This window comes from Aplysia californica, unplaced genomic scaffold (genome assembly GCF_000002075.1).
Source record: "Aplysia californica isolate F4 #8 unplaced genomic scaffold, AplCal3.0 scaffold00693, whole genome shotgun sequence".
NCBI classification, from domain to species: domain Eukaryota; kingdom Metazoa; phylum Mollusca; class Gastropoda; order Aplysiida; family Aplysiidae; genus Aplysia; species Aplysia californica.
The window spans coordinates 332,128-349,951 of record NW_004797963.1 but is presented as its reverse complement, the minus strand read 5'-3'; the positions used below and the strand labels follow the sequence as shown (position 1 = coordinate 349,951).

Genomic DNA, 17,824 nt, shown 5'->3' with positions numbered 1-17,824 from the left:
CTGAATGTCAACTTGCCACAGCTGATAAAAACACTCTCGATGATCCCTTGTCGGCAAACGAGTGATGGAAGTAAACAAAAATGGCTGCTGCACACACTGACGCATTCAATCAAACGCAAAAACGCAATTTGAGGCTAAAAACAAAGGAAAACAAAAGTGCACGCACCGAGAAGGCGCAGGCGCAGGGGCTACACCACTCTATATATATATTTTGTATTATATTTGTGAATGTTCGTCACTTTGGTCGCCTAAAACTTCAGAACCACTCAACGTTCAAATTTGAAAAAATAAACAGTGGTTCAGAATCATTTAAAGGGTGCACAGTTATAAGGAGTCTGAAGTCACTGTAGTTTAATTTTCAGTTTTTGATTAGTTTCGTTTAGATCTAATCTTGGGAAAGTCCCGTCTTCTAAGATGCCATTGTAAACAAGTGAGGCTTCCGTTGGGAGACTTGTCGTAAATGACAAGGAGGAAACATTCTATTTTTGCATTTAATTGCAATATTTGCAAGACTTGTCTTAAATTGGCAATACACATTTTTATATGTATGTGTTTGTAATAAATGTTTGTTAACAATTAAAAGCTGATGACATAAGCTTAATTTACAGGGGATCTTTTTTTTTTTTTTTTTTTGTACTGGTCGTGAAGTGTTGGCAGGTCTGGTTTTATACCACGGCTTGGATTGCAAGGAGTATATTAGTAAAATGTAGATTTTGTGGCTGCAATAGTCTTGATCATTCAGTTGTACATCAAAAGAAAATAAAAACCCTCAGTATTTTTTCACGTTCCATCTGTTGTCTGCCTAAACCGAAGAAAGTCCAGCAGTTGTGCTAATTTGTTTTAAATGGTAACGACTTTTGGTAATTTTGTTGTCCATACACTTCTTGGCAATGACTTAATGTTGATTATTAGTGCTGTTTAGGCTTTGTCATTTGTTCCGCCCATTTCTCAGGAATAATGGAGTAGCAATGTAACATGAGGGATGGTCTCACGGGTCAAGTACCAAGTTACGGAATCAACACACAATTTTCTTGTCACCCAGGTGGACCCCAAGAACGGAACTGTGGGCTTTGGATCTGGCCTGCACGGATGGGCTTTCACCCTGAAGGACTTTGCGAAGCTGTACGTCAGCAAGTTTGGAATTGAAGAAACTGCCTTGATGAAGAGGTTGTGGGGCAACCAGTTCTACTCTCAGAAACAGAAGAAGTGGTTCAAGGAAGAAACGCAGGGTGCAGTGAGAGGATTCACCAACTACATCTTGAAACCCATTTACGAGGTGTGATACTTAAGTGTTTTTTCATAATCATTAGTATGGAAATGAAGGGGACATGAATAAATCTTCGTAAGGTTAGTGGAAGACTTAAGAAAGTGTACAAGTAGACAGATTCTGGTTTTGTACTTACATGAATATTTTACAAGAAATCGGGTATACTATCTTCTGGATTCCTTTATCACTGATATTCTTAATATGTGCAGGTTTGCGTATGGTCAGACTTTTTTTTTTGGCTTGCCATTTTCAGTAGACAAATTGACTTATTTCTTTTTTTGTTTATAGCCGGAAATCTTTTCTCGTTTTTAAAATTAAAAAATAACAGGTTTTTATCACATTAAACACTTGTGGGTCAATTCCAAGGTGAGAGCTTAAGCATCTAACATTGGTTTTGTCTCTGATTTTGATTTCGTTGAGTAAATGATGTCCAACTCAGGTGTTTTTGGTTCTGTCTGGTATGCTGAGTCATTTAGAATTGCAAGTGTACTGGTCTATTTCTGCCCTGTCTTGTCCTTTCAGACACCGTTCCCCCCAAGCACACTTGACAGGTGTCCTCACAGTGAGCTTCTTCTGAGCTATCAATGTTAATTTACTTTCTCTTTCAGATTTTCAACAGCTGCATGAACAAGCCAAAGCCCGATGCCCTTAGTCTGGTGGAGAAACTTGGAGTGAAGCTGACTACTGAAGAGAAGGAGTTGGAAACCAAGCAACTGTTGAAGGTAATGGTCTGGCCAATTTCTCACTGTCCTTGCACCTGTGGTGTTCGTGGACGTAAATAAAAAAGATCAGATACCATGTATAGTCTCTGGAAAGCCTCCCATGTGCGCTATTTCTCGTCCTGGAACGTTAGTGGACCATATTTTGCATTTGCAAAGATTAGAAAGTGGCTGGAAATTTGCGTGATCAAACTTGAATGTGCAGTGGCCAAGATATTCAAATTTCTGAATTTATTTGACTTTAAGTTGGCGGGTGCTCTGGTGTGGTTTGCTTTTTCTTTCCTATCAAATGTCAATCGTCTTTATCTCCCCTCCTTTTTTGTTTGTTACTCTTTTGTAACACCTCTAATCTTCGGCACTTATATGACCTGATTTTGTTGCAAGTGCGGTAAAACTCTTTACTAAAACTTTGACTTTAGGGCTGTTTAGTGGATTTAGACTGTCAATGTGTTTGAAGCATGGCAGTGGGTGCTTTGGTGTGGTTTGCTTCTTCTTTCCTGTCAAAAATCCATCATCCTTATCTCCCCTCTTTCTTTTTTATGTTTGTTACTCTCTTATAACACCTCTAATCTTCTGGCGCTCATTTGACCCTATGCAGTTGCGAGCGCCGTGAAACCTTCTAAAACAAAACAACTATCGTCCTTATCTCTCCTTTTCGTGTTTGTTACTCTCGTGTAACATCTCTAATCTTCGGCACTTATACGATTTTATTGTGTTGCAATTGCGGTTAAACTCTTTAAACGAAGCATGGCAGTAAATTGTTTCTTTACACACAATGGTATGAACAAAACATTTTTGAACATGAATGAAGATTAAGTTGGAAGGAGGCAATTCTTCTATATAGTTTATTTGTTTGTTTTGTGCAGTGTGTCATGAGGAAGTGGCTGCCAGCTGGAGACGCTATGTTGCAGATGATTGTCATTCACTTGCCATCACCTGTCACTGCCCAGAGGTACAGAGCTGAGCTTCTCTATGAAGGACCTTTTGATGATGAGTGCTGTGTTGGTATGTATCAAGAATGCTTGTGATTTTTCAAGTTACTGATATCTGTAATGCCATTTATCAACATTTACTTTTTGGATAAAGATGAAAACTTTTTATTGTGCGTCTTTTTACTCAAACTGTCAAAAGAATGTTTCCCAGCAGTTGTTAATGATGGTCCCATTGCTCTTCAGCTGTGAAGCAGTGTGACCCGAAAGGACCCCTGATGATGTACATTTCCAAGATGGTACCCACCAGTGACAAGGGACGTTTCTATGCCTTTGGACGTGTGTTTGCTGGAACAGTGGCCACTGGACAGAAGGTCCGAATCATGGGACCCAACTTCATCCCTGGCAAGAAAGAGGATCTGTTCGAGAAGAACATTCAGAGGTGAGTTAAGCTTTTTCTGAAATCATTGGAGGAGACCAGTCTCATTTCTTTAAACCTCAGCTCAAATGCCCTGAGAAAAAAAAATCATATTGGCCTCATCTGTCTTTTCCTGAAATCCATTTGCTAAAGGTGTTTCTAAGCTAATCTTGGTCCCTTCCATTGCTTCTTTTGTCTTGTATTTTTTCATCACTGTGTAGCTCTTCCAGTTACGGTCTGAGGTGGGGTTTTTTTTTTTTTGTAAAGTGTTTTACGGCGCTCACAACTGCATAGATCACATGAGCGCGCTGGACACACCTAATATTTTCAGTTGGTAGGAAATTTTGAATTTTGCCCGGGTGGCGGCCGAAGCCTACTCTTATCGATTTTAGACCACCAAGGGATCTTTAACGTGCGCAACTTGCACACGGGCCCACCGAGATTTTTCGCCCTTGTCCGAGAAGGCTAGGTGTAGATCTTTCCTACCAGAAGATCAGGGGTGTGGCAGAAAGACAGCAGTAAGGGGAGCCAAGAAGTAGTAGTAGAAAGGCTGCAGAAAGAGTCAGGAGCCCAAAGGAGGTGAGGGGGTGGGGGCAGAAAGTGGAATTGAAAGCAAACAGAACATTGTTAGAGAGCAGGAAAGGAGGTGAAAAGAGATAATTTTAGAGAAGAAATTTTTTTGGTCGCTACCCGGATTCGAACCTGGGACCTTTGAATGAGAGGCCAACACCTTAACCTCTAAGCCACGAGAGGTCTGGTTTGTGTAAGAAATATAGCAGCGCAGTGGTTGCTTCTGCATGAGGCAGTTATTTTTATTCTATTTTTTTTATTATCTACGTTGCTTGGCTTTGTAAAAAGTGCTGTACGGTAGCTAAATTGACTTGTGTGTAATTGGTTGGATGTTGGGAATCATCACACGTGTTTGTTTTCCTTCCTCTTCAGAACCATCTTGATGATGGGCCGTTACGTGGAGTCAATTGAGGATGTGCCCTGCGGCAACATCTGTGGTCTGGTGGGTGTTGACCAGTACTTGGTGAAGACTGGCACCATTTCCACCCACAAGGAAGCTCACAACATGAGAGTGATGAAGTTCAGTGTGAGCCCTGTGGTGAGAGTGGCTGTGGAGTGCAAGAACCCCTCTGAGTTGCCCAAGCTGGTCGAGGGTCTCAAACGGTTGGCCAAGTCTGATCCTATGGTGCAGGTAAGCAACAACGGCAGCACGTTTTTGGTTACCACCTAACCCCACTTTTGAGGAAATGCAGGACAGGGCGCAGGTGGTGGCCTGCCGTGTTCTTGCCTGCCAAGAGTGCAAGAGCAAAAACTCTTTCCTCTCTTACATTCTCTTCATTTTCCATCAATGGCGGAATTAGCGCAATTGGCTGCTTGTCCAACAGTCACTTGTACAAATGACCTCTTGCGTTAAAAAAAAAATATATGGCCAGAGGTCTTATCTATTGTGAAAGACGACCATTTTTCTTGACGAGTGACTATTTTGAACAATTTACACTGTTTTGTTATTGTCATCAAACATTTTTCTTTGTCTTTCTTGAACACACACACACATCCCAAAGGCTAGCTTGCTTGAATCTAGATATTGTTTAAACGAAATTACTGTGCATATGGTTATGTTACAGTTTAAGGGGGAGGCATAAATGAACATGGATCAGGAGAAATTGAACATGATGGGGATTTAGATAGATTTGGTTTTTGAGTCGGGCGAAGAAAACAGATCTAGAAGTGATGAATGGACCATCCCTGACTTCTCAGAAAATAGGGATAGAGCTAGAAACACTATTTGAATTAAAACTTTTAATCTTCAGTGTGTTTTGCTCTTTATTTGATAATCTAATCATGTAATTGCTTTTGTAGACAATTTGCAATAACAATTATTAAATTTTGTACGGAATTATGCCCCTTTTGTGTGGGATTGATCAAAAGGTGGTGGAAGTCTGCAATATTGTGACTTTGTTCCTTTCTCCACTTTCGCTTCTGATTGGGTTCCCTGTCCCAATGCACTCTATAAGATTTAGGATGTACTCAGTTATGAGTGGTGTGAGGGTGCTTTGGTGAGGTTTGCTCCTTCTTTCCTATCAAACATCTATTGTCCTCGTCTCTCCTCCTTTTTTTGTGTTTGTTACTCCCACGTAACACCTCTAATCTTCAACAGTCATATGACCGTATTGTGTTGAGAGAGCAGTAAAACTCTTACGAAAACGAAAGTTATTGGTCATATTTATATATCATTTCTCTGGTTTCTCTCTTAAATTGTGTGCTTCAAATGTCTGGGTTCATGAATTACAAGCAAATACTTTGCTTATGAATTTTGTGAATACTTGATGTTATCTTTCGAAGAAATAATGGAATTGAATGTCTTCCCGTTTCTGCAGTGCATCATTGAGGAGTCGGGCGAGCACATCATTGCTGGAGCTGGTGAGTTGCATTTGGAAATTTGCCTGAAAGATTTGGAAGAGGACCATGCTGGCATCCCCATCACTGTGTCTGAGCCTGTGGTGTCCTACAGAGAAACGGTCTCTGAGCTGTCAGACATCATGTGCTTGGCCAAGTCGCCCAACAAACACAACAGACTGTTCATGAAGGCTGAACCCCTGCCAGAGGGTGTGGCTGAAGCCATTGACAAGGTAGCATGTCTTTTCTGGGAAAACAGAGACTCGTGATTTTTGTTTATTGCGTATCTTTGGCTAGTTGTCCCAACTGTTCTAAGCCCTGAATGGAACATTTTCCTGTAGAGAAAAAAAACCCCAAAAACTATCATTCAGTTGCAAATGGTACCAAATTTATGTATCTTTTCTGGTTTTTAATATTTAGAATTTGAATGTCAACAAAATGTTTCTTAAACACATGCAAGAAATCTTTACTTAAAAAGTTATGGTAAGGAAAAACAAAATTATTTTGGGCCAAGTACGTCTGAACAGCTGGCCAAGAAATGTTTTTACAAAGATTAAGAAGCGTGTTTCAGTTGAACTCAGTGTGTACAGTGTCTGATGTTTTTTTAAAAACCAATTCATTCCAGTTTGCGGTCAATTACAAGCTTATGAATCATTGGTGGAGTGAGATATGTTCTTAGGAAGTAGTGACAGACAGATTTGCTGGAAATAATGCTTCCAATCGTCTGTATTTTTGGGGAAATCCGTATTTGCCGCACGCCCCTCCCCAATAAACTCCATCTATTAAAAAAGTGAAATTGTGTAGAGGTAACGAGATTCTGAAGCAAAGGATCCATGCTCACTTTGGTATCGTCTTGTATAAGTTCCCAATATTTACAGTAATTCTCTCAGCAATAAGTTAATGTTGTAGAAACCTGTCAGATTGTGCATTATCCTGCTATGCATTCTGTGCTGATTGGCTTGTAGTAAATTTTTACCTGTAGTTTGGTCAATATCTGGGTAGCCATGATAAACTTTTTGTGCCAAATTTCCACCTTCATGGAAAATCTGCCCGTTGACCAAGTAAATTGACTTGTGATTTTAGAAATCACCATCAGAAAGAAACTTCCTAGGTCTAGGGAATCTACAGGGGCGTGATACGGGCTGAAATTTATGCTATGCCAAACTACTAAAATCAAAAATAATTCGAAGTGGTGTTCCAGGGCTGTGACATTTAGACATTAAAATGTATGGGGGGGGGGGTATCCGCTGGGAAACTATCAGCAAGATCCGTGTTTATTCATTATTACCAGATTTTCCTTCTGTCAGTTGTGTGATGACAAATTAATTGAATTATAGTAGCAATGGCAGGGGGCACCCGCTATTAACACATAACACCCTAAGGGGAAGGAACCCACCTGGAGTGAATACAAGCATTAGAAAAACACTTTAAAAAGATTCTAAACAAATTCCAAAAATCTTGAAAAAATAACAGTTAGAAAGAGAAATGAACATGGTTTAAAAAAAATACAACTTAACATATGCACAAATTGTTGGAAATGTTCTAACTGTAGCTCAGTTGGGGTGTCTGACCCGTCACTTTCACTCGCCCAAAGGCCCCCACAGGCCATTCTAATAGCACCAAATTTCTTTTCTTTTTTTTTTTTTAAACCCCACCAGGACGCTGTCCCTGGACCATGCTGGTGGGGGCTTATGCGGCCTCCAGACACGCACACACACCTGCAGAATTTTCTTTGCTTTTCAGCTTCAGCTGTGGAAGCACTGGGAAGAGGGACCAGTTATTGGCTAATTGCATACTTATAACTGATTGTAGTGTGAAAGGATTTTAAACAATGTTAATGTAGAAAATAGAAAATTAAGCCAACATATTTTTCGGAAAGTTTATTACATTAAAATATTTTGCAGATTTGAGACAAGGGCTTCACAACTATTAATACCCAATCCCAAATCCTGCCCACCACTAGTAGGATGAAGAAATGGTTTTAGTTGCCTTGCAGTGGTGGTAGATCGAACGTCTATTGTTTTCTTGTAGGATAGAACATACAATTTAAAGATGGTTTACCTTTGAAACCAAGAATGAAGATTGCTAATATTTCTTGTGGCTCCACCCTCTCAATAGGGTGACATTGCCCCAAGACAAGAGGCCAAGGAGAGGGCGAGATTCCTCAGTGACAAGTTCGGCTTTGACGTTGGTGAGGCCAGGAAGATCTGGTGCTTCGGCCCCGAGGGTACTGGACCCAACCTTCTGATTGACTGCACCAAAGCTGTCCAGTACCTGAACGAGATCAAGGACAGTGTCATTGCTGGATTCCAGTGGGCTTCAAAGGAGGTACGCCTATATGATTGTTTGTTGGTTTTGATCATTGTTGTAGAGAAATCCGACTGAAGTGTTCTGCTTTTGGTCTGAGATATCCTTAGCAATGGAAATACAGGTATGACAGGTTTAATAATATCAGTGCTCTTTAAGTGTGGATTTTTCTACCGTTTGTTCCCGTAAAGACTGGATGGTTGTCAGTTGGAGTTGGTACTTGAAAGGTGGGAATTTTTTTTGTGTTAATTTATTATGGAATTCAGTACAGCTGTTCCTGCTTCTACATATTAAGGATGTAAGTTTCAGATTACATGCCCTTCTTGTTTTGGAAAAAAAAAGGTGGGTTGATAAAATACAAGGTAAAACAATTTTTCCTAAGTCATCTTTACTGACTTAAGGGATGCTGAGTCTTGCATATAACAGGGACGCCCATCATTATGAATTTTGGGGAATAGTTACGATTTTTATTCAGTTTTAAGAAAATACAACCATTTTACCGCTGATTCTGATTTTTTAAACATTTCGGCTGCAGTACGCCGACCTACCTGGTGATAAGGTTATCAGTGTTACATTGAAGACAACTTCGATTTGAGTGGCCTTTTGTAAATAAAAAAGATGCTGAAAGTGACTCTATACTGAGTGCATGTACATGGTAGATAAACGAGTAAACTTTTAGGGAGAAGACATTGAAGTGATGGTTTACCGTGCTGTGCCTGTGCACTTGCCAAGTGACTTGCAGTGTTCAAAAGATGGCCGAACATATGATATTGTTAACCCCCCGGGAGCAATGCAACTGACATGAAGTGTCTTTAGGCCATTCCCAAAGGGGGAGACATTTCTCGTTCATGCACAGTAGAATTGTAAATGGGCTGATTCATCAATGTCACGCTCATAACTGTGCCTGATCTACAACAGGGAACTGTTGCTTTTTCTTTCCTTATCTTTACTATTGTTATTTTCCTCTACTTCTTCTGTATGTTTGTGACCTACTATTTCCGGGGTGCCTTGATAGTCGAAGCAGACTGCTGTTGAAGCTAGAGAGGTGAGCAGAGTAAGTCTGATTCCCTGTAAGGACTTCTCTGTTGACACCCACCCCTTGGCGCTCATATGACCTTATGCAGTTGCGAGTGCCGTAAAAACCTCTACTAAAACAAAAAACTGATTTTGTTATTGCAGGGTGTCCTTTGTGAAGAGAACATGAGAGGCTGCCGATTCAACATCTATGACGTGACTCTGCACGCTGACGCTATTCACCGTGGTGGCGGTCAGATCATCCCTACTGCCAGAAGAGTGCTGTATGCTGCTGCCATCACTGCTCAACCCAGGGTGTTGGAACCTGTCTACCTTGTGGAGATTCAGGTGAGCATGAAGGTTTGGTGGTGGAAAGTAAAATCCTGTCCCGTTCATCGGGAATTTGAGAATGGCAATTGTTTACTTTCTCGCGTTTAATTCTGGCCGTCCCTAGATCTAGATGAAACTGCTAGCTCCGACTTAGATTTAGATCCACCTACAAATTATGAAATTGCCGTGGTTTACGTATTCTTAACCCCAGCGCAAAGTTTTCATAGCTGCCACTTTCCCGCTAAATAGCGGAAACTCCGCTTCATCTAGCTTTTCCCGCTACTTTCCTCCGCCGGACCGCTTTCGGTCGCAAATTGCGATACTTTTTTACACGTGGAAAACACCGAACCGGGAGAGAGAGGAAAACGCAGCTTGCGCATGTCCGCCCGTAGCTTTCTACTTCCGTTCTTCTAGGCCTAGCGTTAGTTTCACATTGTTTATTGTGGAGCAACAAAGTGTCGGTCGCATCTGGCATCGGGACGTTAGCGCGCCGAGTTGTCATTGAAAACGGCGGAAATTCGAGAGAAATTGATGCAGAATGCAAAAATAAAAGGAGCTCCGCTTGCTGCACTTTGCGTTTGGTGCGATAAAGAAATCGCGGCACGCGGCACTCCTGTACAATTGCGGTCCCGTTTGTTTACATGACGGCTATTGTGGCTGTTAAAGTGAATCTAGATCTAGATAATCTGATCTCTAGATATAATCTAGATTTAGATATCTAGATTCTAGATCTAGATTAGATAGCCTAGGCTATAATTTTAATTCAGGTGAGATCTACACACTACAGAGGGACTATATACTAAGTTAAGTGCAAACGGGACTGCAGTTGTACAGGAGTGCTCAGTACAGCGGCAAAGGTGTTGCCTCCTTGATCCAATTCTGCGCGCGCTCTACATCGATGTACAAGTTTAAAGTGAAAGAAATCTTTTTATAAGACACCAGCTTGCAACAAACACTGGATTTTTAGTCACCAAGTCCAAACTGTGTCAAATTGACTCAAATGCTTGGTAGTCTACTTACTGCCTTTGTTGGGTTGTTTGTTTTTTTCAAATACGTTTTAATACAGTTGCCTATGGTTAACAAATATGACAGTTTTCCCTTCCAAAACCATAGGCTAGATTTTCCAGTATATATTTCCTCTGGATCTCACTGGTTTTACTCCGGCCTTCAGAGAGCGCGCGTCCGCCTTCGCATGAATTTCCTCCTTTTTTGAAATTCCTGAGTGGCAGCTATGAGTTTTGAATATCCAGTCGGGGACGCATGCATAGAGTTTTGTCTAGATTCTAGATCTAAGTGCGGCCTGGGTTAGACGCGAGAAAGTAAACAATTGCCTTGAGAATGTTAAATCATTGGGATCCCTTGCCAGAAAGCTGCACCCCAGGAACTTCAACACTTGTGTAGTATTTTGGGTTTTTACTTTCTTTAAAGTTAAAAATTGTACAACTGAAAACCCTAATTTTATCAGCTAACCAACTACAATATCATTCAAAATATGAAGGATGCAACACCCTTCACTTCGGAAATTAAAAATCGAAATTGATTTATTGTTGCAGAAGTAACGTCAAATTTTTTTTAAAAAGGTCACCCATTTTGAGTGTTGGTCTGAAAGTTGGACCAGAAAGGAGATGCTGAATTTTACACACGCACGCACACCCCACCCCCCAATAAATATGCTAAATATTAAATGTTTCCACTATGTGTTAAAAACATTGAGGGAGTGTGTGTTAGGATTATCAGACCTTCCACTCATCCCGATTTCGATCGCGTGTATCCCGATTTTTTGTCCCAGTCTGCTGTTGTATCGGATTTTTATTAAAACATACTCTGCGTTCTCCTTTATCACGGGAAGCACCTGTTGAACTTTTTGTCAGAAGGAACTCGGAGCACTATTTCCCGAAATATCGATGCCGCAATTAGTAGTTGACTCGCCCCAAGTTGTGTGTGATCTTTGCCCGCACTCAGAATTCTCCGATGATAGCCAGGTAACTGTTACAATTTGGGACATACAAATAATCTATAATATTCGTAGATCCGCTGCTACTTTCAAAACAAGCCTTGTCAGAGGTCTGGTAACTGCGTTCACACCAAACACTCGGACGAGCGACTGTCTTTCTAACCCTTATACAACTACATGTACATGTAACTGCGTTGACAAGACAAACATACGGCCGTTGTCGTTGCTTTAGTCTGAACGCATTATGAGGGGGGATAAGAGATTTGTTGGTACAATTGGTCGGTCGGCCCCTGTTGTTATCCAAGAGTACTAGAAGTGGAACGACTGTCGCTCATCTGAGAGTTTTGTGTGAACGCGCAGTTAGTCGGACCCGTTAATAAAATTGTTTCAATCGTGCATTCGTGTCACATGACATTGCATCGCCGTGTGAGTTCTGCGTGTCGGGGACCGTCCGTTGTCGGGGTCAACTTAAGTTCATGTATTTCGGGACTTATTGGTTGGGGTGGGGAGTGGGGTATAGACGCATGGACTAGGAGTGCTTGACGTGATGCATCAGGATTTACAAAAAATAATAACGCGCGCGCACGCAAACAAACACACACTCAGAGGGCATATAGGCCAAGTAATTTATGGATACCTCTGGAAAATTCTAAGTCAGCTTTGGCAGTCACCTTGGTGATTTGCTGTTGATCCCGATTTTTTTCACCAATTCCCGATTTTTTCTCTCTGAGATCCTGATTTTGAGGTTTCATAGAGTGGCAGGTCTGGATTATTCACTAATAGAAAACTATACATATGTTAATATCACATAGCCGTAACAGCAGCAGGTCTTCCTTACCCATGAGTGCTTGCTCAAAATTCCAAGATGACACAGTATAATTCCGAAGTGGGAACCCATTAATCCACACAAGAATGTGCACAATATTACAATGATTTTTTTTTTAAACTTTAAAAATGCCCACTGGTCTTTCTTCCCCACTGAATATGAATTTGGCTCAACGGTGTATTAGACAAATTATCTCTGCGCCACAGGTGAAGTAAAGGGTTCATTTACGAGTATTAACCCTTAAAGCGCTGACTTCTTTCCCCTTATATTTTCCCTCTGTGCTGAATTTATTTTGGAAAAAGGCCAGATTTGCACATACGCTTTTTTTTGCTATTAACTTTTTTATTTGTCAAAGTTTCTAATGAAGGTAAGAATAAAAGTTTTAGAATATTGAAAGTTCTTTATGAATATGTGAAGCAAAAAGTATTTTGTGAAGTTATTGTTGTAGTTGTGGTGTTGGAAATGACTGAATAAAAACTGACGGTTCATTAGATCTCTAGATCTAGACCTGACTCTAGATGCTTCGTAGGCCTACGTTATATTCCACAAAGTGTTAGCTCTAGCATCAGAACCCTCGAAATCATCTTCCGATTCAAGGAAAATACGCGGAACATCTGAATCTGATGCGACACTATTTTCATGTTTGTCGCGGGTCACAATCGCAAATTTTCTAACTTTACTGTTACTCGACTTCATCGTGAAACAAAAAACTCCTCGCGCCTCGATCGAAACCCGTGACAAGAAAAATGGCGAACGAAATCAATTCTGCGTAGCCTACCAGCCAGCAGTATAAAAATTAGTACTTCGTTCTTTTCATATATCGCGTTATACTATGCCAATGTCTATCGCTACTGGCTGTCGCGATCAGCACTCTAAGGGTTAACAGTAAACCGCTCGTTACTTGCAGACCCTGAACAGCAAGCCTGGCCCAACAACGTAGGAGCTGCTCTGGCAATATCAGTAAACAGTGGTTTCACTCTTCCGTGTTTTTACGGAAATCCGTACTTTCTGCCAGTTCCGTACTTGTTCCTCCATCACTATCAACTCCCTCCGTAAAAAAACAAAAAACTGCGACAGCGTAGGACTGCCGAAATTCCGTTGCAAAATATCCGTACTCGCCTTGGTATCGTCTTGTATAAGTTACGGATATTTACGGTTATTCTCTCGGCAACAAGTTAATGTTATAGAAACCTGCGAGATTGCAATTGGCCATTATTCCGCTATGCCCCGTGCGTTCATTGCGGGTTGGTCGGCAGTACATTCTTTACCTGCAGATGGATCAAAGTCTGGCGAACTTTTTGTGCTAATTTCCTCTTTTCTATCATTCACTCGTTCCTTCTGTCTATCTTCGGATTGTTGCCGCGGCTGGAAAATCTGCGCGTTGATCAAGTAAACTGACTTGTGATCTTAGACAGAAATTTACTGCCAGAAAGAAACTTTTTAGTTGTTGCAAATTTGTCTAGATCTAGAGAGGTTATCAATGCGAGGATTCTACGCCAACTGAACGCGACAAATGGGCCGCGATGAAAGAAATTTATATACCTAGACTACTAAAAATCAAGAATAATTCAAAGTGGTGTTGCGAGGTTGTGACATGCGACATTCAGACGTGAAAATTGAAGAAAAATTAGGTATGCTGGGCAACTGTATTGTGAAGGTACCAAGGAGCTTAAAACAAGTAAGCTCCTTGGAAGGTAACATATCTATTCATTATTCCCAGGTTTGCCTTCTATCAATGGTGCGACGACCAATTGATTGAATTATAGTAGCAATGAAAGGGGAACCTGCTTTTACACATTGCCAGCAATGGAAAGATATGTAGGTGAAGAAATCAAACAAGATAAAAAAATGTTGGTGAAAAAATAAACGTTATGGGTTGTAGGCAATCTCTTCAAACAGACTCCCAAATGCCATTTTCAACCCTCTAAAAGCATTAAATTTCAATTTCTACGGGGGCGAACGGAACCCCCACCAGGACGCTGTCCCTGGACCGTGCTTGGGGCCTGGTAGAATTTTCCTTACTTTTCACCTTCGGCTTGTGGAAGCACTGAGTTAAATACTCTTGAAACAACAGTGGGTCAAATATGCAGATGGGTTTGAGCAGAAACTGATATCTCTTGTCCCTACCAGTTGGCCAAAATGGCCCAATAATGTTTGTATAGTTTGTGGAATAGAATGTTCTTAGATATAAGTCGGAAACTAAACCAGTTTTACCAAGGACAAAATTTGTTCTTTCTTTTTGCACCCGTTGAATTAGGAAAAGCAATGTTTCTATTTATTGGTGTGCAGTGTGTATGTCACTATTTAAAAATTTGGCCACTTAACAAGAATTTTTTTCCACCCGCTCTCTTTATCTCAAGAAAAATGAGCCACGGATGAGTGGATAGAGGATGAAAGTTGTTTCACCTTAAGACTTCTTGACCTCTTCCATTCCCACTTGCATACAGAAAGTTACAAGAAAATGTGTTAATATGCTTTTGGTCAGTTACCTTTTCCACCCAGATTTGATGTTGGTCAAGAATTTTCACGGATATAGTCTTAGCACGCACATAGAGAACAGATTTCAAAGTGTTGACTTTTTCATGTACATAAAATCTTTGTACATACCAAAAAGATTTCCCCGTCTCAATTTCGCTATGTGCACTTTCTTCCCATCTGTTAATTTTGGAATATTTGTTTTCTTATAGTGTCCTGAACAAGCTGTGGGAGGAATCTTTGGTGTATTGAACAGACGTCGTGGTGTTGTGTTTGACAACCAACAGATTGGAAGCACCCCTCAGATCACCGTCAAAGCCCATTTGCCTGTAAACGAGTCTTTTGGTAAGTGATTTTTCTCCATCCCTCCTGATATACGTTTTATACCAAGGTGGCAGTGACCCTAAATGCCCCAGTAGTTTGTATGTCGCCACTGTTTTCTCATTCTCACTAATAGCTGCCAATCAGTTTAAGAAATACAGTGGGTGTCGCATTCAACGAGGAGTCGGCTTTTTACCTCTATATCTCTTTGTAAATGTACGTCAGCCTCAACGAGGTCGCGATGGCCAAATAAAAGCAATTAGCTGCCCCAAAAGCGAAGAATTTTTCTCCAACTGATTCGAAACACAAGGCTTGTCCTCGATTCCTAACACAAAGTAGTTGTATTGCTAGATCTAGTGTGCCTCTTAATATGGGCCCCAAAGCCAAGAGGATGGGTGAGGGTTAGCCTACGGTAGGGGTGGGTGGGAACGTGATGTGGGCTGTGTGAAACTGGATGAACCCTGGAAGGGTAGGACTAGGTGAAGACCTTCATTTTTTGCAATTTTCTTTTCTTCCCCTGATCAGAAGATCCAAGCTCCCGCCTTTACTTTATGTAGTTCTATGTCTAGGTGTGAGAGGGCATGTTTCCACACGAGAAGTGTTCCAGTTATTTTTTAAAATGTTAATACGGAAATGATGGTCAGTACACAGCTCAAACACACGCGCACTGATGCTGTTTGAGATCATTTTCATGATCCGGGGGAACAACTTTTAATTACTGGTATTGGTACATCGTGTTATATAATAACTTGTCTCCTTTCTTTACTTTAGCTTTAGTCACGTTCAACGAGAGGTCAGATCCAACGAGGACAACAAGCCAGTCCCGGCAACCTCGTTAATGCGACACCCACTGCAGTTAATAATTTTTGAGGGTCTGAGTACGGGAGCCCTTTTGTGAGGCGAAAAATAGGAAATCTCTCTTTCTAGTATTGCTGGTCGGGAACTTGCCAGTGCTGAAGAATAGTGATGAATTTTCCAAGTTGAGATTTGTTTATGATAAATCCCATTAGTAAATTGTGGAGCTCGCTATTGGAAAGTTGGCAGCGTCAAGTACACAGGGAATCTCTTGTCAACTTTCAGTTGTGGTGGGTCTTGGTAATAACTAGCATTAGTATAGCACATTTCCCTACTCAGTTGCAAGTTCTGATGCCCTGTTTATATTTGAGTAAAGCGTCTGCAATCTTTTAAGAGATTAAATTTATTTTCGTTTCAGCATTTGTTTCTGCGGACTGATCTCTTGGTTTTTTAATAAATTGATGAATTTTCATTTATTGTAATTTGCAGTTCCAAAAGATTTGTCATTGGGGATGGATGGGAAGTTTTTGGTCCTTGAATAGATGTATATAATTTGTTTTATGGTTTTAGGCTTGCTTCTGTGTGTCTTTTGGGAGTTTGTGTGTCTTGTCTTATCTCCTTTTTCCTCTTTTCAGTGAAAAAGAAAATAAGCTTGCTAATAAACGTATGAAATTGTAGTAAAGTTAGGAAATTTACCATGTTATGAAGAAATTTGTTGTTTTGTCTGCCGGCTAGTGACAGTGTAGGGATTTTTGGCTATTATATGACCTAAATTATCGATGATGCGGTAAATCGTCTTGTCAAACCCAACTTGTGGACCTCTTTTTCAGGCTTCACCGCTGATCTCCGCTCCAACACGGGAGGCCAGGCCTTCCCCCAGTGTGTGTTTGACCACTGGCAGATCCTGCCTGGTGACCCCATGGACCCAGCCACCAAACCAGGTGTTGTGGTCACCGACACCAGGAAGCGCAAGGGCTTGAAAGAGGGCATTCCTCCCCTGGAAAACTTCATGGACAAATTGTAACATCTGGGATTTTCTAACCTTTTTTTTTTCCCTTTTGTCCTGTTTTACCCAATGTCCTCGTCATCACCCCTTAAAATGGTTTTATCGTAGACTGGTATGATTTTTCTTGAAGTCTCTGAACATGCAAGTTCCATTTTTTGTGTCGGCCGACTAAGTAACAGTGGATGTATCCCATGCCGTCGACGTTTTTAAGGTGCTTTGCTCTTATGGTAGTGCAGTAAACGCTTGTTGGAGTCAATGTAAGAACGGACTTCTTGCTTCCTTTTGTCCCCTTTCTAAATTTTGTCCTGAGGACTTGAATGTTTAGAGACTTGACTGACACCACGGTATGTGTTTTTGACCCTGGCAAGTTGATGCTACAGAGAGTTAAATTTGGCTTTTCCCGCGGACTACTGGGGACTAGTAGGACTGTAACTGAAAGCTGTCCATTTGTTTCAAGCTTCATCAGGGTGATAGGTTTTATGATAGTTGTTTCTATTTTTTTATATATCGCACTATCTTCTGGCCTTGACTTGTGAGGGGTTACATACCTCAAGTACTGGATTGATAAATGGAAGACTTAATTGGTTACTTCTTGTACGAAACATCTTTTATCACAAACTGAATAAAGTTCATCACTTTGGATCAGGACTAGTCGGGTATTCATGTCTAATGAATCTACGCTTACTATAGCAAGAAACTCAAGGTAAAGGTTGATTCAAACTTGCTATGTACGATTGTCAATAAAAGACTTAATTTATATCCTTGTTCTCTTCTCTTTGTTCCGGTGCTACAGGGATGGTTGGGACCTATGCTTGTCTGCTTGTTGACACATGGTTGTGTATATCTGAGTGATTGGGCTGTGTGGTTGGAGAGCACCAGGGGTACACCCTTCTTCTTTTCCTATCCCCTCTGTTGCCTCTGTCTTGTGATTTGACTCTTTGAAATGATCCTATGTGACTCGTTCCGGCACTGCGCTCCACACAGTACATCAAGCTGAGCAGCTTGCAGACGTTCACAAAAACCACTTGTCTTTAAAAAATAGCTTTTGTTTTTTTTT

The 17,824-nt window shown here is 40.9% G+C and overlaps 1 protein-coding gene across 1 annotated transcript in view; it reads left to right on the top strand.

Annotated features, from left to right (window-relative positions):
- The window catches only part of LOC101849409 (elongation factor 2), a 21,874-nt gene extending 4,350 nt beyond the window's left edge, over positions 1–17,524 (top strand). Inside the window, exons 5-14 of the mRNA XM_005108486.3 lie at positions 1,043–1,276; positions 1,876–1,989; positions 2,853–2,991; positions 3,162–3,357; positions 4,276–4,534; positions 5,721–5,972; positions 7,858–8,067; positions 9,226–9,408; positions 14,858–14,990; positions 16,592–17,524. Of these exons, the coding sequence (XP_005108543.1) occupies positions 1,043–1,276; positions 1,876–1,989; positions 2,853–2,991; positions 3,162–3,357; positions 4,276–4,534; positions 5,721–5,972; positions 7,858–8,067; positions 9,226–9,408; positions 14,858–14,990; positions 16,592–16,785 (1,914 nt within the window). The 3' untranslated portion in view covers positions 16,786–17,524. The remainder of the gene's footprint in view (positions 1–1,042; positions 1,277–1,875; positions 1,990–2,852; positions 2,992–3,161; positions 3,358–4,275; positions 4,535–5,720; positions 5,973–7,857; positions 8,068–9,225; positions 9,409–14,857; positions 14,991–16,591) is intronic.
- Positions 17,525–17,824: the final 300 nt, after the last annotated feature.